Raw genomic sequence first — 22,106 nt, forward strand, 5'->3', positions numbered from 1 at the left:
GCCGTGCATAACACTGGGAGCACACCCTGCAGCAGGGATTAACAGGAGAACAATTAGCACATGCACCAAAGCCAGGTCCAGGAGAGCTCTAACAGCCCCCCTGCTGCTACAGTAGCTGTGAGAAGTTAACACATGGGGAGATACACCAGCACCCAGCAACTCAAGGGCTGGGTGAGATTGAAAGCAGACCCCAGACCCTGCCATGCACACAACCCAAGCCCCCCATGTGCCCAACCCTGCAGCACCACCCTCCTCATTGCCTGCAACTCAGAACCTCACAGGAGACCTCACTTCCACCAGCTGAGCACCCAGCAGCTGCCTGCAAGCAGGATAAGCCAGCCCTACCCACCCCTTACTCATTTATCCCTGTGAGGAAGTTGGGGTGAGGCGGCTGATGCAGCTGGGCCCAGTTGGGAGCAATGGGCTCGGGGATGAGTCATGGCTTGGGGACAGGTTCTCAGCCACAAAATCTGCTGCAAATGGAGCTTGTAAGGCAAGGATGTGCATTGCCCACGGGCTGGAGATGGAAGGCTCCGAATCAGCAGGTGGGCATCCCGTGTGCTCAGACCCACATAGCCGCTCCCCTCTCCAACCCTGTGTGCGTTAATCCAGGGTTTAACTTTAAAAAATAAAATCCCATGGGCTGGGATACCCACTGCTGTCCCACAAAAACCTATTTGACTCAGATCAAGCCCAAGGACATGGATGCTCCATGCTGTCACAACAGCATTTATATGGCCACAGACTTTACGAGGATTAAATACCCGAGGTTTCTATGTCCTTGTCCCCTGCTGCCTTTCACACCTCATTACACCACTGTGCTCAGTGGAGGGACCATGGGGTATGGCAGAAGGGCCACATTTAAGCATTCCTAAACCCTGCTTGGTTCAGGCTGGGACGCAGGGGGAATCAGGAGCTGTGTGCAAGGGTGGCGAAGCCATCGGCTGCCGTGGGTTTTGTTTCAGCTTGGGGACATTTAAGCCTTTTTTGGGGATGTCTGAGTGCAAAGGGTGGCATGGCTCCTTGTTGCAAAGCTTGATGGTTGGAGACAAAAAAAAAAACACCTTCAGGAATGGTTTTAGGGATGTCACAGCTTGAGAAAGTCCTGCAGGGTGTTTACTTCCCACTGTATTTTCCCTGAGATTTGGAAAAAACAGTGGGTAAAATTGAGAAAAATCTGAAGTGAAATGGTTTTTCTTTGCCCAGGGATAGCACTAGGGGTGGAGAGCTTTGCTTTAAGTCACGCGCATGGATGATTTAACGCCATGCAGAGCACGGCCTGGAGCTGCATTAGTGTGTTTGAGATTATATGAGTTTCTAGCAGCAACTAGGATAAACACTGCTCAGTTGTGCCAGACGAAATTAGCCATTTTATAAACAAGTTTATGTTCCTTTCTGTAAGACGATAACATGCTATTTAAGAGTCTGATGTTTACTATCCCCAGATATATGGTCATGCCTTAATGCTTGGCTGTAACTACTTTGCAAAGCCTATCTGGAAGATATGCGAAGTCTCCAAGTTTTTCTTCTGCAAGCAAACGATTTGTCCGACCCTGCTGTGGGTCACCATGTCTCCTCTGCTGCTGTGTTTCTCAGCCCACTGTGAGCTCACAGTTCTTAGGCTGCCCTGCTTTAAAGGGAGCTGATGTTAAGGCTTAATTACAAGCAAGTAACACCAGTAAAACAAATTAAAAGAATAACACAAATCCTTTCCCCTGCTCTGCTTTCAAATGGTGGCAGGCTCGGCAGGTTTGGAGAGCAAGAAAGAAAATAATCCCTCTTTTGCCAGCATTAAACTATGCATTACTGAGGTTTTTGATGGTCCCCATGAACATCACCCTCCCAGTGCTGCTTGTTGTCCCCACCATATTTTTTTACCCTCCACTCAGTATATTTGGCAATGCAGGAATGCAGGATGCTTCCAAGCAGCATCCATCATGCTGGGGAGCTGGGTGAAGTGCTGCAGGCTGTGATTTGCCCGAAGTTGAGCAAAAGGGCTTGGTCTGTGGAAAGCTGCCCTTGGAAAACAAGCGAGGCTGGTGCTGACAAATGCCTTTGCCAAGTCAGGACAGACAGACAGCGATGCTGCAGCCAGTTTCTGCTCCTCGGCGTCACTGCGGTCCCCCAGCCTGGCGTGGACCAGCTGAGGTCTCTCACCGCCTGTTAAAGCAGTGCCGGCATTGCTGGTACAGCTGCATGCACCAAAGGCTGGATTTCCAGGTGAGATCTTTTCTTTGCTGCCTCGGGGTGCACTGCGGGACAAGAACTCCCCAGCTTTGCTTGGAGGACATGATACATTGCCCTGCATGCCACCTGCCACCTGCACATGCAGCCAGGGTGCTGCTCGCCAGCTGCTCACGAAGGGGTCCCTGTCCTCCCCAGCTGGCTTTGGGGAGCCAAAGTCGTGGTGCTCGGCATGCCACCACCAGCCCCTGGGACCACGGCTGAGCCCCTGCTCTGCCCTTCCCCACATGGGATTCACGTAGACCAACCCTATCCAGCCATTTCTCCTAACCCACCCAAAAATGGAAGAAAGCGTGGCAGATTTTTGCTTTCCTGTCTTGCTCAGGGTCTCATGCAACCCTTGCGATAGCACAGGGCACCTGCACCACTTCTCCCCTTCCATCTGCCCCCACAGAGCTGCCTCTGCTCCCACACCTGGCATCATGAGCCGCGTGGAAATTAATTTTATTATATTCACCAGTCGCTATTGACCTGGATTTACTTGAACACGGGCACTTTAATGCCTTTTTACCCCCAAGGGTACCTCGGTGTACTTGGAGGTGGGGGTGGCACACGCATAGGCTGGAAGCTGTGAAGTCCTCGGATATTCTCCTGGCCGCAGATGGAAATAGGAGGTTGCAACATCCTGCAGCAACTCGCGCTAACCCTGTCCTGCCCGGAGAGGGGAGCAGGGCTGTCACCTCATCCCAAGGGGGTCGGTGACAGGGGAGACCAGGGATGGGTGGCCGCTGGGGTTTATTTGGGGTATTTGGCCGTGGTGCAGGCTTGGGAAGGGTTAAAGCGGGGACCCTGCGCTTGCCCCCTGCCCACTGCTGGCACTCGGGTGACATCCAAGCCCTGCTCCTCCCTCCCGGCCCTGCCAGCAGCTCCCATGTCAGCCTCAGAAAAGATCTGAGCATGGCGGCAATGAAGGCAGAGAGGGGACGGTGGGGGGGAAGGGAGGGTGGAGGTGGGCTCGGGGACCCCCATCTTCACCAGGGGACCTCAGCGCCGCGCTGCTGCCTGCGGGTGTGCAGGCAGCCAAAATGCCGGGGTCACCGGTGAGTGGTGCTGGGAGCAGGTTCCCAGGCTGGTGCTCATGTGGGGTTTGCAATATTGGGGTGTCTGCAGCATCCCACAGGATGCCCATTTTCCCCCATTTTCCCCCATCAGACCCCCATACCTCCTATATATATATGTATATGTATATGTATATGTATATATATATATATATATATATATATTCCTCTTTCCTCATCTACACCAAAGGATCTCCTTCCTGTCCCCAAACAAAACAACCTCATTAGCCCAACCTGCTGAACACAGAGGCAGTGCTGCTCAGGGCATCATTCCCTGCTGCCTGTTTCTCTCCTACCCCAAATCCAGCAAAGTTTCCCCACGGGAGATGAACCCACTCCACGGGGTCCCTTTGCCCTGGGTGATGCTCACCAGACCCTTACGTACACACTGCAGCACGGAAAACAGCAAGTACTGTGCAAATATTAGCATGGCCGAGTCAAAGCAGGACACTGTGTGCTCTACCCAGTTCCCATAAACGTGCCCTGTCCCCGTGAACTGTTGCTACATCAGGCATTGTCCTAGCATGGACTGGAGAAGCTCACAGCCTTGGTCGTTCAACCTCAGGTGCAGGACCTTTCCTGTAAAGCTGAGGACTGACTGGTCATATCCTGTTGTCCCTAGGGTTTTATGCAAGTGATGCTCATCTGCCATGTCTACTATTAAATGTTTTGCAGCATGTTTTGCTCGCTGCAGCCCCTTGTGACGGGGTGGGCGGGGAGGAAATGCTTGCCTTTTCCTGCAGACCTTGCTCTGCAGATCAGCCCCAGATCCAGACAAGTGGGATGGGTGTGGGGGGACTGGGGTGACTATATGCCTCTGGATTGAACCCAAAATGAGACTGGGGTTTCAAAGTGGTCCCATGAGCAATGGGAGCCCCGTACAGTAGGGCTGCAGGGGTGCACCCCAAAACTGAGCAGAGTCGCACCTTGGTGCTGCCGGTTTGTGTGCTGATGGGGGCCATGGCCTTGCACCGTGGCGGCCCCGGTATCACAGCAGAGGAGTCCCTTTGCGTCCCGCCTCCCTGTGGGGACAGGAGCCTTCCCGAAAGGGGACACTGCGAGGCACTGCACAGACCTTTCCTGCAACCTTGGCTTGGCCAGGCCGAGGTTTATATTTAGATCTCCAGGAGAAGCCAGGAGAAAGGCGACTTGTGACTTTTCAGCCGTGCCCACTGCTTTCTTCCTCCGGCCGGCGACTCGCAAATGGGTGGCCTGTCACCTCCCCCCACCGCCCCTCTCATCCCATAAAGCTGCCAAAGCTCCGGTGGCTGCTGACACCCATGTCCCCACACCCTGCTGGCCCTTTTCTAGGGACTCTACCCCCTGCTTCTGACTGTTTTTGGCACAGGGGGATCAAAACCCCAAACCCCCAGAATACCGAGTTTCTGAAATGGTGACGACTGCGGGGGCTTCGCTGTCCCCACAGTGAAACCCCGTCACTAGCTTGCACTGCCAGAAAGAGAAACCTGGGGACATCCAAGCCCCTGCCCGGTGGCCTGGCATTGTCCCAGGGCTGGATCCGGCACTTACCGTTGGGTGAAAAGAGCAAAATCCCAAGGAGAGACCTTTCGGGGCCAGATTTTCCTTCTCCTTCGACTCCTGGAGGCTTTGGCTCCGAGAGTGCCTGTTGGCAGAGCAGCTGCTGCTGCTGTCAGATGGTCATGAGTGAAACCTGAGGACATGCAGGGTCCTTCAGGTAGCCTCCAACGTCTCAGCTGTGGCATTCGTTCCTGGCAGCGCCAATCAAGGGGGTGGCGGCGTCTGCATCGCCCGGCGGACCCCCCCTCCGTGCTCCACAGCCAGCCGGCCATGCCCTGAGCTGGGGACGTGGCCACCCAGCATGTCCCCAGCAGCGCAGCAGGATGTGCCAGATGTTGAGGTGGCCTCGGGCTTGCTCTAGCCCCAAATTGGGCATGGGGAGGTGGCGAGGGACCCCGGCCAGCACCTCCTCACCTCTCCCAAAAGTGACACGCAATTGGAAAGTGCAGCGGGACAACTGCAAGGCGAGGGGGAGGACGGGACGGGGGGACGGGACACGGTGCCAACCCCACTGCCAACATCATCTGCAGCCCTTTGGCAGCATTACTGCAGCCACACAGCACCCAGCACTGGCCTCAGCTCCTCCTCTCTGCTCTGGGGGCTCCAGCTCCTGCCCCACACGAGCCCCACAGAACCACAGCACCAGCAGCACCCCACAAACCACAGTGCCAAGTGCTCGAGGCTGGCAGGGACCTCTGGGTCCCTCTGCTCCAACCCCTGCTGCCACCCAGAGCAGGGTGCCCAGGACCATGCCCTGGACTGTGCCCAGGACCACGTCCACCCCACGATGGCTGCAGTGCTGGGCTTGCCCTGCTTCAGCACCATCACGTCTTGTGTCTCCGTGTCCCCTGCTGCATGCTGTGCCAGACCTGCAGGTCATACCCAAATCACGGACAGTGTTAAAGGGAATCTTGCTCTGCCTTGCATGATAGGGCTTTTGGGTGCTCTTTGCGTGTTTTGGGGGGATGAATGGGGGACACAGCGGGCACCCAGGGCAGGGAGGAAGGTGCAGGGGTGTCTGTGCTCATCTCACAAGGTTCATCCCTTTTGGGGTGCATCGACCACCCAGCCTGTTCCAGAGGGGACTCACCATTACCTCTCAGTTCTGTGCCACCCTTCTGATGCTCGCCTTGTCCTAAATCACCCAGCAGTGAGTTTCCCAAAATCAGTGAGCAGCCAAAGCCAGAGGAAGGAGGTGGTGAAGAGCCCTGGCTTTGCTCTGAGGAGTTTGCTACAACCAGTGCATCTGGTGGTGGAGGGCAGGGACAGGGCCATCCCCCCTCTGTGGCTCTGGGGACTTTCCGCTTGCCCTCTTGGCTGTAGCAGGGTATTTGGGGGATGCCTGGTGGTTCCGTCAGCTTCCCAGCCCTCAGCTGCCTTGAGCCCAACCTTGTCAGCACCGGGAAGCCCCTACAAGCTGCATGGGGTGTTTTGCTTTGCATACAGCCTAGAGCAAACTTGGTGGGGGGCATACAAAGGTGGAAGCTCCAGGATATGTTCTAGGAAGCTGGGGGCACCCTGGGGTGCCCAGCAGGGCACTGGGCATGCAGGAGAGCACAGCTCTGCCTGCATAGATTGGCTGCATCTCTGCAACCAGAACGGGAGCTTGAGGTGCCTGGGGTGCCTGTGACACTAATGTGGGTGCAAAACCAGCAGCAGAAGTGCCTTTGGGGTGACAGGGTGGGATAAGGGCAGTGCCTGGGTGTTTGAGGTGCTTTCGCTTGCAGCTCCCCCCAAGCAGCTGGCGCTGGGTGCATCCTGACCCTCCTGTACCACCAGATCCTTGCTGCCTCTGTGGGAATCTGCGGGGCTGAGCTTTGGCAGGATCCAACCCATGGGGAAGGGGCACTTGCAGCAGCAGAGCAAAGTCCCCACACCACAGAACTGGGCACATCCCAGAGCAGGGATGAAGAAGCGGGTGAAGCACTGGGGGCACCCTCAGCATGGGCACCTTGTGGGGCACCCTGGCATGCCCAAGCAGTGCAGCCTGGCATCCCATGGCAGATCCAGGGATGCGAGCAGGGGAAGAAGCTACAGGCAAAGGCACAGCTTCCCCCAGCCCCGTCGCTGCGAAGAGGGGTGCGCAGAAGGGTCCCAAATCTTGCTGAAGCCTTGGGACATGTGTGGGCTTGGCTGCCTGCTCCCCCGAAGCGGCGAGGCCCCTTACCTTCCTGCCTGTAGGGTCCCTTGGTGCTGGAGCCCGGGGTCCCCAGCCGAGCTTGCCAGAGGGCGGCTGCGGGGCCGCTGCTGCCTTCGGGGCTGTCCCGGGGATCCGGTGTCAGTGCCCGCGGAACGGGGCCGTAGTGCCACCCACCGGCTCCAGACAAAACACCCCCCCCCCACCCAGCACCCCCCCGGCCGCACCCCCAGGGCACGGTGGGCTACGGGTGGGCGATGGGTGGCCGCTTCCTGCGACACCCCACTCCGTGGCCCCACTGAGCCGGAGGACAGCCGCCCCAAATCCGAAGTTATAGGGCACGATGCAGGTAGAGACACAAAACCTTTGCAAACTTTTTGCAAACCTATCACAAAGTCTCTGCGGCAGGGTCACATCAGCCCCCCCTCCCCCCCCCCCCGTGCTAAGGTGGAGCCCTGCCTTTGTGGGCACCACTGTGCTCTGGGATGCCATAGATTCGATGCCCAGCAAGCCCCAGAGGGACATTTGGGGTGCAGGTTTAGCACCAAAAAGGGCCCATCCACAGCTGCAAATGCATGCAAAAGCCAGTGCTTTTCAAAGCTTTATGGCAATGGTGACATTCCCTCCGAGCATCCCCAGCCCTGGTGCAATCTGTCTCCCTCCTCTCCCTGTCCTCATCTTCCTTGCTAATGATGGAGAGGGATGTTTATTCACCTGCGGTCTCTTGGCAGCTGCAGGCAGGCATTTATTTGGCAGCTGCTGTACCCCTCAGGAGGTTTCCTGGCCGGCGAGGCAGGATGCTGCTGGCCCGTGGGGCTGGTTAACAGAGCATCCTCCATCTCACCTTAAATCAGGTCTGGGGCTCTGCTTCCTTCTCAATGCCTCTTCGTGAGAGCAGGCAGGATCTCCGCAGGCAGGATCTCTGGAGATCCGGTAGTCTGGAAAGGGGCCAGTACGTGGGTTTTATTTAAGGAAGGACATGTGGCTACGTGGAGAAATTACAACCCGGGAAGCTTGAGAGGCTCTGACGAGATCGGATGGCTCGGGTCTCAGGAAAGCAGCATGGCTGGGGGAGGTTTGGGAAAGGGCATCCGAGGCCTTTCTTGCTACTGGAGATGCCGTTTGCTAAGGCAGGAGCTTAGCGTGGGGCAAGCGAGGGTTGCTTGTGGGGCAAATGGGACAGGCTGTGGCATGGGGGTGACTCTGACTGGAGGGGACGCCGGGCAGAGCTGATGCCTGCAGGACATGGCACACTGGCACCCCCAGCCCAGCCCAGCTGCATCCCTCCTGCGGTCCTGCTGTGTCCTCTCCATCCCTTGTCCCTCGCCCAGAGCCTGGACACTTTACCAGACATACAGAAAACAGATGTTCTTTCTCCAGAGGTATTTCCAGGTGTTACCATTGATGGCAGGGTTTCCATCAGCTAGAAAGCTTGGCACTGAGTTTGTGGTCTGGGTTTGTGCAGCAAACAAGCCTCTGAAAAGCAGTGCTGGATTACAGAATAAGATTTTATCGGCAAATGCCCACCAGTTCCTGGCAAACCATCCCATCCCTCTGGTGCTGGGCACTGAGTGGCCGAAGTGACAGGCATGGGAGTAGGGGAAACATCTCAGAATTATGGGGAGAACGTGAGTAATGGGAGCATTGGGGGATTGTAGAGCTGTTGGGTTTGGTTTGTCTTTGTGTTTGCTTCTCCCACCCCCAGGATGGCTGCCAGGGGCTATGTTTAGGCATCTTCCCCTAAGGGAAATAATTTTGTAAATAAAAGAGGGAGGGGGAAAAACATTGGTAAATCCCTTCAGCACTGGGGCCACTTCAGTTTCCATTCTGGTGACAAACGAAAAATGCCAGGTGTCCTTTTTAAAATATGTGTGTTTCCTAGCCAGCCCCAGGGCAGAAAAGGAGGAGAAGCATGCTTTGCCTTGCTGAGTGAATTGCAAGTGGAGCTCTGGGTAGGTGAGACCCCAGCACGTATCAGTAAGAAGCCTCCACAGACACCAGCACCCAAGTGGGCAGAGCCTTTCCCCATGGGCTGCTCACATCAGCCTCTGAAGGCGCAAGACCCAGAACCTACAAATCCCCTTTTACTGTGGTTCTTGGGGCTGTACTCATGGAGCCGCACCACCACCACCATCCACAGGGAGAAATTTTCCCCCAGACGCCATCCTTGTCATGCTGTGAAGTCTTGGGTGGCCAGGTTGAAGACGTTGCTCTCCATGGACGACTGCCACTTGCCCCAGTTCCTCTTGATCTCAGCCTGGACCTGAAGTGACAGCGTGGACTGGTGCTGGCTCCAGGGGCACCACCATCACTCTGCAGAGGGGTGGGAGCTGCACCCCAACCAAGGGTGGAGTCGGAGTGCAAGAAAGAGGGGACCCTGTGCCTGTCTGTGTGCCCATGTGCGCACACAGGCACGGCTGCACACATGTGATGCACATTGGAGTGAGCCCCTGGGGGTGTCTGTGTGCCCACGTGCAAGTCAGTGGTGCTCAGGGGTGGGTGCTGTGCATGCCATGGGGGTGACACTCACCTCCCCGTTCAGGAAGCAGTAGAGCAGAGCGACCAGGAACCCCTGAAAAGCACAGAAAGAACATGTTCCACCCAAGAGAAGGGGCCAGACCCCTCTATGCTCATCTGCTGCCTACATTTAGCACCCACTGTGCCTCTTACTGAGGGCAGCACAGGTATGGGATTGAATGCAAGCCCCAGCAGCACATCCTGTGGGCTCCTGGTGTGATGGGATGGGATGGGATGGGATGGGATGGGATGGGATGGGATGGGATGGGATGGGATGGAATGGGTACCTTGGGATTTCACCTGCCCATCTCCCCCATCTGCACCTGGTAGGAGCCGAGGACCAGCTCAAAGTACAACCGGGCATCCACGCCAATGTGTTCGGGGAAGAGCGCGAACACCACGTAGTGCACCCCAAAGAGGGGGATCAGGAGCAGCGTGGACTTGGTCAGCCTCCTGCAGAGAGGGATGGCGTGAGTGGGGCTGAGTGTGGGTGGTCACAGCGGCCCGGGGGCCCCGGGGATGGTCCTTCCTTCGGGGAGCCCCGGGGCCTCCTGAATAGCAGGGTGAGAGGAGCTGCCCTTTGCTTGAGCTATGTACCCACATGTACTGCTGCTTATAGTTTTTGCTGATGTCTGGGGACCTTATCTTCTGTGCTAACATCCTGGTAACGTTGAGGAAGATGAGGAAGTTCACCTGCCATGGAAGCCTTGGCTCAGGATCTGCACAGAGCCCCAGCTGGGTCCCCGCATCCATCTAGGCCCCCTGGGATGCTTGCAGTGGGGACATACTCACAAATATGGCCAGGAGGATGGGAGCCTTGATCACCCACCAGAACCGGCTGGTGTAGTCATCCCAGCAGCTGTGGGAGAGGAGAACAAACCCACCCGCTCCCTTTTAGCCCAGGTCCCAGCCCCTCACCCCATTGGCATGGGTGTCTTTGTGCCCCACCAGAAAATAGAACAAGCATTAAAATAAATTGCTGCCCCAGTTCTCCCCTCCTGAGCCTCCCACACAAGAGGTTTGTCCCCTTGGACTTGCACAGGGGACACATGGTCAAGCTGGCCCAGAGGAAGAAGAGGGGTGTCTGCACTTACCCATGGTTGTCGTACTGCAGCCTGGTGGCCACCCACACGCACACCGTCAGCATGGGGACACCTGCAAGGACAGGACCCGGGCAGGGTTGTGGCATCACCCCAGGGCTCTGGGCACCTTCCTTCCATCCCTTGTCCCTCCAAACCTATGTCAGAGCCAGGCCTGAGGCCCTGGAGGTGGCAGGAGGGTTCCTTCAAGTTTTAGAATGGGATGGTGGCCACTGATGGTGCTGCACCTGTATGTGTGTGTGTCACCTCCTGGCCACCCTCCTGCCAGCTCCTACACCCAACCTGGCTCTTGGGACGGCTGTTTGCAGCCCCCAGATACAGGAGGGGAGTGGGAAGGATTTGCCTGTGCCCCATCCCGATCACATACAGGATGGGTGGGCAGCAGATGCTGTGAAGTCTCTACGTCTGGTACCAGTGGAGCCATCTGGGTGATGGCTGGGGATCAGTGATGATCTTGGGATCAGTGATTGCCTGGTTCTGCACTGCTGGGACCTCACTGGAAGGGGCAGATGTACTGGGGGGGGCACACTCACCCCAGCCGATGAGGATGTACCACCAGATGTAACTCTTGTCGGAGGTGAAGGTGAGCAGCAGGAGGGTCTGCAGGTACATGCCCTCCACCAGCAGCCAGTAGAAGTTAGCCAGGACCGAGTACTGGAAGAAGGCGATGGCTGCTTTGCAGTTCACCTGCGAGGATTGGGAGGAGAAAAGCTCAGTGGTGCTGGCTGGGAGGCAGACCCCATCCCGAGGATACAGGGGACAGCTGGCCTCCCGTCTGCCTGCTTAAGGAGACCCGTGGTGCCCTTCTAGTGCAGCCCCAGGGATGCTGCAATGCTCCAGCCTGGCACCTCGCACAGGTTGGCCCATGGACTATGCAGTTATCGTAGGACCTTTAGAAACCTGTATTTGTGGGTGTCCTTGATGTCGTATCTGTGTCCTTTCTGTTCTTATTGGCAACCCCAAACCTACACATCTGGAGCTGCAAGGTTTGTGTGCACATGAGCTCTGTTGGGGTTGTGCAGAGCTACAGCTCTGCTGGAGACCAGAGATGGCTTTGAGGGCAAGAACATGTTCTCTCACAGACAGGACCCATCCAGCTAAGCTGTTGTGAACCTCCCAGGGTCCACTGAGTCTTTTCCAGAGATCCTCACAGCCTCTGTGTCCCTCTTTGCAGTGCTAAATCTGCTGCAAATGCAGCCAGACCCTTCCAGACCAGCACACGCAGTGCCTGTGCAAGGCTCAGCACCTCACCGTTGACATTGTGCAGTGGTCAACGGACTCGTCTGAGAAGAGGACAGCATCCTTGATGAACACGGCAGCCCCACGCAGGATGAAGGAGGTGAAGAAGTGGATGTGGATGGAGTTCCTGGTGCAGTGCAGCTTCCTATGGGTGGAAGAGATGCACCGTGTCCAGGCAGGAGAAGAAAGGGCAGCCTGAGGGTTTTATGTCTGTCTGTCCCTGGTCATCCGTGGTGCAGGGATGGTGCTGGCAGCACCGGGAGGGGAGAGGTGGAGAGCAGCCATCCTCTGCTCACGGTTTGCCTCCAGGTCCAGCTCACAGAGCAGCCAGCGTCGAGCCCTACCTGAAGCAGGAGAATATGCCAATGGCCAGGAACAGGGCTGCCAGGGATGTGGAGTAGCCGCAGGTGTAAAGCACCTTCATGGTGACGAAGTAGCCTTTCTGGAAGGGAAAACACCAAACGAATGAGGTGGCACAGGCTGGGGGTCTCATCTGCCATGGGCAGGGAGATGGTGAATCCTTTGCCTTTTGCAACCATGCAGACAAGCTCTGATCCCCACAGGTGACAAGGATGAGGCCACCAAAATAACCCCAACAGCATGGGACCCACTTGCCTTGGCCTCAGTGTCGTTGCCACTCCTGATGTCCTCCAGCTCGCAGGCGTTGTAGTAGGGTGGGCTGGGGAGGCTCCATCCTGCCTCGGTGCAGTTCCTCTGGATTAGCACTGCAGTGGCAGGACAGGACCTCACAAGAGCACCATCGCCCCTCATGCCAGCCCTGGCTTCTGCACGAGCACCCCCAAAATGTCCACCCACACTTTGAACTCCGGGATGGTGCCTAAATCACTTCCCATGAGGACGTCCACCAGCATGGTGGCACTGGCAGCAGGGGGTGGTGGGCACTACAGGAGCACGAGCACATCCCATCAGTGCTGTGCTGGCAGGGCAGGGCACAAAAAACAGCGTCACTACCCACAGTGGGAGGGAAGGAAGGGCGGATGGGGACTTCTCCATTCATCAAGCTTCCCCTAAGCTTTTTTTTTCTTCATTTTTCCCCTAATGCAAGCATTCACCAACCCTCCATCACCTTTTCAATTACACCCAGCCAAGGGAGCACCTGGTTGCCATTCAGGTGCTTTCCTTTGCACTTCATTGCCTCCGAGATGGATGGAGGCAGCTGCTCCCATGGCAGCAGCGCCTGCTCTGGCCCTGAAATAATCATGATTCTGTGCTATATTTTTCACCAGTGCGGCTCGGGGCAGTACTGAGCATGTCAGGTGCATTAGTCCAGTCTGCAGATGTGGAAAGGAGTGCACCAAGCAGCTGGGGGACTGGCCCAGTGCCACACAGGCTGGAGGATAATGCCCCCCAAATGCTCTGCCCAAAAGGGAAAGTATCCATTGGGTGATGAGAGGGCTTGGGGATATCCCTGGTGTGGCAGCACCCTGTGTCTCTGCTTTCACCCACCCCCCCTCCTTGGGTTGTGTTTTGCATCGAGTTTTAGGAAGGGACAGGAGCTGTGGGACTGGAGGAAAGGGCTAGGGAGGCATCAGGATCCGTGCGAGTGGGGATGAGCATCTGGGGCTGGGTTCAGAGCCCCGCACCTTTGGACTTCTTGAAGACGTGGAGGATGTCAGGACAGGCGACGGCTTGGGATTGACCAACGGGCACAGCTGGCCAGCAGCTTACTCCATCCCACGCCGTCTGGCAGCCTGGAAAGGGACGGGACGATCAGGGGACGTGCTGGGAGGTGACAGCCCCCAGCCCCACAAAAACATGGCGTGGCTGTAATGGGAGAGCGGGGACCGGCTGGCCATCACCATGTCTTGCTGTACCTGGCAGGAACCGGGAGCATCCCAGTTCTGGGAACAACCCAAGGGGTGCAGGGAAGGGCTGGGAACTCCCTGGTGGCACCTGAAATAATGCAGGTTTCCTGAGCTGAATTTCTACTGCAAGGAGGGCGCAAAGTGCCACCCCTGTAAGTCCTGTCTGGTGAAGGGGATGTGACAGAGGAGGATTTGGAGGGTCCTGGAGGAGTCAGAAGCCTCATTTCTATATGGGATGCCCTTGGGGAGGCTCTCATCACACCAGGAGCAGCAGGGCCACCAGAAGTGCTCCTTCCTCTAAGAACTTGCAAAAAAGTTGCCAGGACAGAGGAGGGGATGAGGCAGAGAGAGGGGAGGAAGGAGAAAGAAAGGAGAAAGCACCACTAGACTTGCTGGAGGATAATTAGCTAAGCCACATTGTGCTCCCCTCTTTAGCACTAATCCAGCGTTTAAATGACTCTCAGATCACTTTGGAAAGGAGCACAGTGGAGCAGATGCAGGGCCTTGAAGAATTAGTGCTGCAGCGCTAACAGACACACAGACACACACGTCCAGGACAGCTCCCCTCCTTGCACACGTACGTGATTAACCTTGGAGATACACATTATTAACCCGGAGCCACAGCTATTCCCAGCCAGGGAACGGGGACTCAGACACATCTAATTAGTTTTCTCTGATTTCAGCGAGGTGGGCTGGGAGTATCTGGCCAGGCTTGGAGGGCTTTGCAGGGCTGGCATTACAGCACTGAGGTATGTCTTCATTTGTCATCTGCTGGGACTGTTGCTGAGAGGGGTTGCTTTGTTTTTAGGAGTTGGTGCAGAGCATCTGGATGTGTCTGCCCCACTGTATAAAGGCATCTTTTGCTGTATGCAGTGGTGAGAGCTGTGAGATGCCTGGTCAGGAACCAGAGGAGCTCTGCAGGGAATAAAGGTGCTGGGATCACGGGGAAAGGTTTAAATCCCTCTTCCCACTCTGTTTGCCTGGGCTGTTGCAGAATCCAAAACAAAACAAAACAAAACAAACAAACAAACAAAACAAAACAAGCAAGCAAACAAACAAACAAACAAAAAAAACCCACAAAATCAAAACACCGCATTTCTAAGCGCTGTGGAGAATGGGCAAAATGTTCCCATGGAGAAGAGGTGATGGAGGCAACTTCTGCAGGGACAGAGCAAAAAACTGAGCAGAAAAACCAGCAGCGAATCTCTGCAAACCTGCCTATGCCTGCAGGAGGTTGCTGTGGCTTTGGTGTCTCCACACTGTCCCCAGGAGCCACCACTTCCGCATGCTGTCCCCAGGCTGCCACCAGCCAAAGCGCACGGCTGTGGTTTGGCTTGCCCCAAAGCACCATAGTTCATCAGATTTTGAAACTTCCCTGAGCAAAACACTATCCTCATGGTGTTCTTCTTGATTTGGCAGAAAGGAGCTTTTTCCATCAAAATGCCGTTTGATGGGAAGTTGCAGCTCAGCATTTCCACTGGTTAATTGTATGCGGCTGTGCCAGGGTCGGTGCCCTATTTTGTGCTGCTCCGACTGGCATCTGGAGATCTGCAGAAGCCTTGCTGGGTGGTGGTTTCTTTCCAAATACCTCACTGCAGTGAACACCACAAGTACCACGTACGTGGAAGAAAAAGCACTGCAAAAGTGATCTCTAAGCAGGTTTCAAGCTGGGTTCCCCAGCATGATGCTGAAGCTTCAGGTCCCTGTCCTGGTCCTCGCTATATTGCTACCATGCCCAGGATAGCATCCCCCCAGCACTTTATGCCAGCTCTCAGCAGGACACTCCCCATGGTGGCACCAACAAGCAAAGGGAAGGGATAAATTCAGTTCAGGTGGGCAGTGGAGGCTGCAGCCAAGCAGGAAACTTGGTATTAAACACTGAATTTAATTAATCGTGCCTCTTGGTTATTTTCCTAGAGTGCGATTCTTTCTCCTTGGCTGGCACGATCTGGGCTGCACAATGGACCTTTTCCAATCAACTTGGCTTTTCCCTGCTAAGCAGGAGGATACGTTATATCTCTGCACAGTTACTTAAGCAATTATGCACCTTAACATGCATTTATTGAGATGCTTCATTTTTACATTTGTATTAGATGAGATCCATTGAATGACGCATTTCTTATTCACTAGGTGATAATTTTTATCCAGAATTTGAGCCAAGCTGCTCTTGGATGGAAATTGAAATGCAGTTAAAAAAAAAGTAATGTACAAAAGCAGCACTTTATTTTTTTTCCTTTTTTTCTTTCTTTTTTTTTTTCTTTCTTCAATTAGTTAATCAGTTTAAAAGTCCCGGATATGTAAAAATTAAGTTGCTCAAAACATGTTTTGCACTGAAACTAACTGAATTAGCAAGGCAAGAAGGGGCGCCGTGCTGTGCGATGCTTGTGGCAGGGACCAGGACTCTGCGGTGCCCATGCCCAATGCCTGTACTTCGGTCTGGGGCAGATCCAGGGCAGGACGATCTGTTTGGGGCAGAACTATGCCATCCTTTTATTGCATGTGCCATATGCAATGTGGGTGGCCTCAGCCCCTGTGGCTGTTTGCAGCTCCCTGCCCACCCATACCCCCCCAGGTGCCATCTCAGCCCCCATTTCCCTGCAGCAGCACATTTTGGGGTTCTCCAAGGATGCTGCAACCCCTCTACCATAGACTCTCATCCAAAGCCCCCCATAGCACATCCTCCCCTTTGTCCCTAGGAAAATGTGCTTGCGTGTGGGGAGGGCTGCGCTCACCTTGCTGCCCGTGGGCGGTGGGGGCGGCTGGATTTCGGCTTTCACTCTTGATAATCTCCAAGCACTCAGACTCTTGCTCTTGGAAATAGAGGACGACAGAGCAGTCGGGATGCGTTGCTCGCACCTTGGGGAGGGAATGCACAGACGGCAGGACGCCGGGCATTAAAAAGCCTGACTAGGAAGGAAACCAGCTGATATTCACTATTTCTACTGCAGCCAGCCCCAGGAGAGCCTATCTACGTAGCTGTGCTTTCAGACCCTGACATTTCCTTAGCTTTCTACTGTTTGACTTGTAAACATCATAAAGAACCGCCGCAATTATTTCTAATTCTCTCCAAAAGCAAGTGATGCTTAAGGGCACCGCTCTGCCCAGATGCACACGCCATGCAGAGGCTTTAAAAAGAGAGGGGCTGACCCCATCAGCAGGACAGATGCAAGAGAACCATGTAATTAAAGATTTAAAAAACCACCTATTCAGGCATGGCTAATCCTTCCCCCGCCCTCCTCCTTCAAGGTTTTGGTTTTGTTAGCAGAAGTGATGAGACAGTGAAAAGCACACCCTGTGGCTCCCAAAAATGCAGGGGATGCATGAGGATGGGCAAATGGACCAAATGGGAATTAAAGCCCTGTCCTCCCTGCCCTGTCCAGGCTGCTTCTTGCAGCCCCTTCACCTCCTCCAGGAAGTTTCGTTTCCTTTTGCTGCTGAATGCAAAATATGCAAGGAAATTCCTGGCCTGCAAAATGCATTTTGGCGGTGGCCATTGTGCAAAACACTGAGAAAGCTCACAGGACTTTGGAGCACCACAGCAGGTACGGGACTGTGCTCCCTTCAGAGCCAACCCTGCGCCGTGCCCCAGTTTCCCCATGTGAGAAATGAGCTGATGCCATCACTCTCCTAATAAAGCCCCAAAGCACCCTCTGACACCTTTCTCTTTCTTTTTCTTTTCTTTTCTTTTCTTTTCTTTTCTTTTCTTTTCTTTTCTTTTCTTTTCTTTTCTTTTCTTTTCTTTTCTTTTCTTTTCTTTTCTTTTCTTTTCTTTTCTTTTCTTTTTTCTTTTCTTTTCTTTTCTTTTCTTTCCTCCTTTCCTTTCCTTTCCTTTCCTTTCCTTTCCTTTCCTTTCCTTTCCTTTCCTTTCCTTTCCTTTCCTTTCCTTTCCTTTCCTTTCCTTTCCTTTCCTTTCCTTTCCTTTCCTTTCCTTTCCTTTCCTTTCCTTTCCTTTCCTTTCCTCTCCTTTCCTTTCCTCTCCTCTCCTTTCCTCTCCTTTCCTCTCCTTTCCTCTCCTTTCCTCTCCTTTCCTCTCCTTTCCTCTTCCACCCCTTTCGTTTCCCCTTCCTTTCCCTTTCTTTTCTCTTTCCTTTCCCTTTCTTTTCTCTTTCTTTTCCCTTTCTTTTCGCTTTCTGTTCCCTTCCTTTTTGCTTTCTTTTCCCCTCCACTGGCCCCCAAGTCACCCAAAGTCCTTGGGGAGCATGGTGTTACTGGGAGCCACCCTGCAGGACACACGGGGTTTTCCTCCTTGGGGGTGCCCTGGACCATCTCATTCCATCCTGAGCTTTGCTGGTGGACCTGGTGTCACAGCCTCAGGGTGCTGCCATTGTCACCTCCCTCCCTGCCTGTCCCTGCCCCTCCCTGCCTGTCCCTGCTGCCTTTCAGCAAATCCTCCCCCCGAAGCTCCTGTGAAAGCAGGTGCAGCTTGGTGTCCCCACTGCCAGCTGGCTGGGATGGGAACAGGTAGTGGGAGGGATGTGGATGGGGACAGGAACACGCTGGGGACACCTGACCCCGTGGAGTCACCCACCCCACCAGGACTGCGGGTGCTCCGCTCCCCCGGGCTGGTGGGCCCCGAGGTGGTCATCACAGGCAGGGGCCCGCCACTCTCACTGCCCCCCCTGACCTCCCCATCCCCGTCCTCCCTGGGGACACTTACCCAAAGCATCGGGAGTGCGAGCAGCAGGAGCAGCAGTGTGCAGGAGCCGGGGAGCTGCCACGGGCACCCCATGGCTGGAGACAGCCCCGTGCTGCCCGGTCTGTGGGTGTCCCAGCTCAGTCCCCAAGGGGCTGGGGCCAGCCCAGATCCTTCTGCATGGCCCTGAGCACTGGGGGGGACCCCAGCTCCCAGGGGTGCCCCTGCTCTTCCTGCTCCTTCCCAGCCCTGTCCTGTACCCAGGTCTCTTCAAGCCACTTTCCCTCAGGGGGTGCTTGGTCCCCGAAGGTGGCCCTGACCTGCTCCCAGTGTCCCCCCAGCTCTGCCCAGCGCCCACGGCTCCTTCTCTCTGCCGGACTGAATGTCACAGCTCCCGGGTCTGGCCGTGTGCAGGCTCCACCCTCTGCTCCCCCTCCCCACGCACAGGGCTGGCTGCCAGGAGCAGCATGGGGGGGACACCCAGCCTGGCACTGCCATGGCCCGGTCCCCTGCACCCTCTTATCTGCACCCCTTGGAGCCCTGGGACCCCCTCCAGCTGTGCCCAGGGGCATGCACTGGGGGGGCCGCGGAGTCCTCTTGCCTGCGCTTTGGATGCAGCTGAGCTGGAAACCCGATGTCCAAAGGCTTTGGGAAGTGGGGGTGCAGACAGGACTGATCCAGGGTGGGGAGCAGCGTGCTGAGGGGCACGCTGCTCCCCAGCCAGCTCTGTCTGGTGCTAGAGTAGCCCTGCGGGGATGTCGTGGTGCTGGGTTGGTGCACACTCTCATGTGCAAACACATGCCCTGACACGCTTTTGCATACCTGGATGGGTGCATGCACAGGGTGCAGGGATGCTCCTTCAAGCCCTGCGTGCATGGGAGGCTCTGTGGGCAGCTGCCCATCCTGCCTGCTCACCTGCATGGGCTGGGACACCTCCGATCCCCTTTCTAGAATGGGGAAAAGGCCGGAAAGGACTAGAAGATGGGTGTGTGGCTGGCTCTGTAGGATAAACTTAACTCTGCCCCATCCAAGCATGCTCAAAGTCCTCGGATTCCAGAAATCTGCGTGAAACCCCAGCAAAGTGCAAAACGGAGGGTTTTAATCTGCGCTGAGCTCATGATCTTGGTGCTTGGGTGCAACCAGGATGCTGGGTACAGAGCAGAGCGGGTGGCACAAAATGCCCAGCGCAGCATCCCTGCCAGCCATGCCCTGGGCACTTCTCCATGGCTGTACATGTATATCTACATCTCAGCCCCATGCTGCAAAGCACCAACCCCTTTAGCACACGGAATTTTGACCCAAACTTCACAATTCTTAGTGCTCTTAGAGCAAGGCAGGGGGCTAGGGGAGCTGTGCTGTCCTTTGTGCCGGGGAAGGACTGGGGGGAATGGCAAGCGGGTTCAGGAAAAGCTTTAGTGGAATAATTCACCTTGTCTTTCAAATAACTGCTATGTAATTTGAATACCCCTAAAATGCAAATAAAGGAAATGGGCTCTTAATATTTAAAACCACTTGTACAACATTATTAGGAGTGACCGACACTCCTCTCACAGGCACAGAGCAGCAAAGTCTGAGCCTGCAGTTATATTGACACAAAAAGCCTCCGGGACGCGGCCAGACTCATTACCTTCTAATAGTTTCCAGCAAAATGCAAACACCCAATTTTAATCATTTAATTTTCCATCAGCACGTAAACAAGCAGTGGGAGTTTGCCTTGTCAGACACTGCTTTAATCAAATAAAATTATAACTGGTGCAAATAATCCCAGGCTGTGCTGGTGGAGATGGGGGCGAGGGAGCAGGGTGAAGGCAGGCTGTGCCTGCTGGTCGTGGTGGCCCCAAGCCACGCGTGTCCCCACAAGGCTGGCTTATTTGGTGCCATCTGGTGGCAATGTCACCAGGGCTTGTCACTGGACGGGAGCAGACAAGTTTTGGAGGTGGCTGCTTTGGTCTGCAGGGCGGGAAGGAGCAGCTGAGGTTTGGGGGGGGCTGCAGAGCACCCTTGCTGCATGCTGAGGGCTGTGCATTGCCCTTCCCCTCCCCAAGCAGCCCCCTCCCCTGCCATTGCCAACAGCCTCGTGCTCATTTTGGGCTCTGGAAGGAACCAACCAGTGATGGTGCTGCGTGAGACCAGAGTGGCTGGATGGTGGCTTGGAAGAGACCTCAGAACAAGACCTCCTGGAAAGGAAAACGTTATTTTTTCGTAACTGGGATTCAAAGTGAGATCTTTCCACCCAGTCATGCTCCCGGACCTGCAGAGCAGCCCCAAGAGGTGCATGTGAGGATGTGGCACGGAGCACAGGGGACAGCCCCTGCTGAGCCCTCACTGCATGTCCTTGATTTGTCCTGATGTGCAGTGACAAACCGAGTTTTGGTCGGGTGGTTTAGATGCCCAGTGCACAGGGGAGGATGCATTGCCTCCGTCTGGCTTCCTTTGTCTTCCATGAGTCCTAGGGAAGGCTGCTGCCTGCTGTTTCCTCATGTTGGGGGATTGCCCCAGCTGCGATTTGGGCACGGAATGACGGACGAGCTGCATGCTGGCCGCCCTCCCCAGTCACCCCAGTTATTGCTGCTGGGCTGTAGGGGAGTGCAGCCCATCCAGGCACGGCACAGCACCGCTCCCAGCGTGGTGCCATCCGTCATGGCCTGGCTCTCCATGTTCCTCTGCTCAGCTGGTTCACCAAAGCTTGTTGAAGCTGTGGTGCTTTCATTGCTTGCTTTGTGAGCAAAGATTCATGCCGAGAGCATTGGGCATCCCAGAGGGGCCGGATTGCATTGCTTTTGCTCCAGATGCCTGGTGCAGCATCTTCCTCTGCTTGCATCCAGCAGCAGTGTGAGAAACAAAGTTGTGTTTTTGCAGTAGAGAATTACTTTTCTGTATACCAAGGTAGTTGTGTAGTCATAATAAGGAGAAATGCTAAGTAGATAAGTGGACAGTAGAAAGCCTCACTGTTCTAAAATAAGGTAGAAGTTTGAGAAAAACAGGATGAGCAGTGTGAGAACAGTAAAACAAAGAACACAAGTTCTCAAAACATAAGAAAGGAGAAACTAAAGGGTTGAAAAAAAATATTGTACGTATATGGTATAGAGGAGTGTCGAGTAGCTTGTGAACCTGTAGTACTCAGCCAATGAGGAAACAGGGGAGGTGATCAGGCATCGGGTAATATGGAATAAAAAGTTCGGCTTTGTTTACTAAAATGCTCTCCTGATTGACAGGACGCCCATCATTGCAATCGTGAATAAAATAGCTTCACAGAAGATCCTGTCTGAAGAAAATTATTTGAGACGTTTCTCACAGCAGGGGCACTGCTAGTGGAACCCCCCCCCCTCCGCAAGCAGGGTATGGGGTTGAAGTCCTGTCCTCGGGCTTTAATTAGGGTAAAGATTTTGGTTTGGCTTTCCAGAACAAGAAATTCAGATTCACAGTACAAGAAGGGCTTGGGAGCTGCCAGAAAGAGAGCTGCTAATAAAAACATCCACTGAGCATCCTCAAGTGTGTCTTGTGGCACACGTCTCAGCCTAGGGGTAGGCTTCATCCGGGTGGCTCTTACTGGGGACAGAGGTGTCCACCACCAGAACTTTAGAATCACGCACATGGCCATGAGCGCTCCTGCCCCAGCGCCGATCCCTGCAGCCCTAATTCTATGGTGCTGCGCTTTAAAGACACAGAGCCGGGCTGGCAGGCGTGGGTGCCTGCATCTCCTGCTGCCACCGATGCTCAGACCTCCTCTCTTCATGACAGATGTGCTGGGGGACTTAAAAAGGGACATGCTGCATGGACTGGCTGCAGACGAGCATTGGCCTACCCAGAGCC

General features: G+C 55.0%; 2 protein-coding genes across 6 annotated transcripts in view; both read right to left on the reverse strand.

Annotated features, from left to right (window-relative positions):
• The window catches only part of SCN4A (sodium voltage-gated channel alpha subunit 4), a 46,564-nt gene extending 39,466 nt beyond the window's left edge, over positions 1-7,098 (reverse strand). For 2 of the 5 annotated variants that reach the window (XM_084300983.1, XM_084300981.1), the window contains exon 1: positions 4,833-4,974. The gene's annotated coding sequence lies outside the window, so the exon portion shown is untranslated. Of the gene's footprint in view, positions 1-4,832; positions 4,975-7,008 lie in introns of those variants that run through there. The other 3 variants (XM_084300982.1, XM_084300985.1, XM_084300984.1) reach the window with 3 other exon arrangements.
• Positions 7,099-9,148: 2,050 nt separating this feature from the next.
• On the reverse strand, positions 9,149-18,401 carry LOC311218494 (vasoactive intestinal polypeptide receptor 1-like; the record flags this gene model as incomplete). Its single annotated transcript, XM_084301174.1, has 13 exons — positions 18,318-18,401; positions 16,393-16,516; positions 13,439-13,546; positions 12,450-12,559; positions 12,179-12,276; positions 11,847-11,979; positions 11,129-11,282; positions 10,590-10,650; positions 10,288-10,354; positions 10,097-10,188; positions 9,819-9,948; positions 9,509-9,550; positions 9,149-9,241 (listed from the first exon to the last, which is right to left on the reverse strand). Exons 1-13 carry the CDS (start codon positions 18,387-18,389, stop codon positions 9,149-9,151), a joined length of 1,284 nt encoding a protein of 427 aa, XP_084157300.1. The 5' UTR covers positions 18,390-18,401.
• Positions 18,402-22,106: the final 3,705 nt, after the last annotated feature.

Source organism: Netta rufina (assembly GCF_964035555.1).
Source record: "Netta rufina genome assembly, chromosome: 24".
In the NCBI taxonomy this organism is placed as follows: domain Eukaryota; kingdom Metazoa; phylum Chordata; class Aves; order Anseriformes; family Anatidae; genus Netta; species Netta rufina.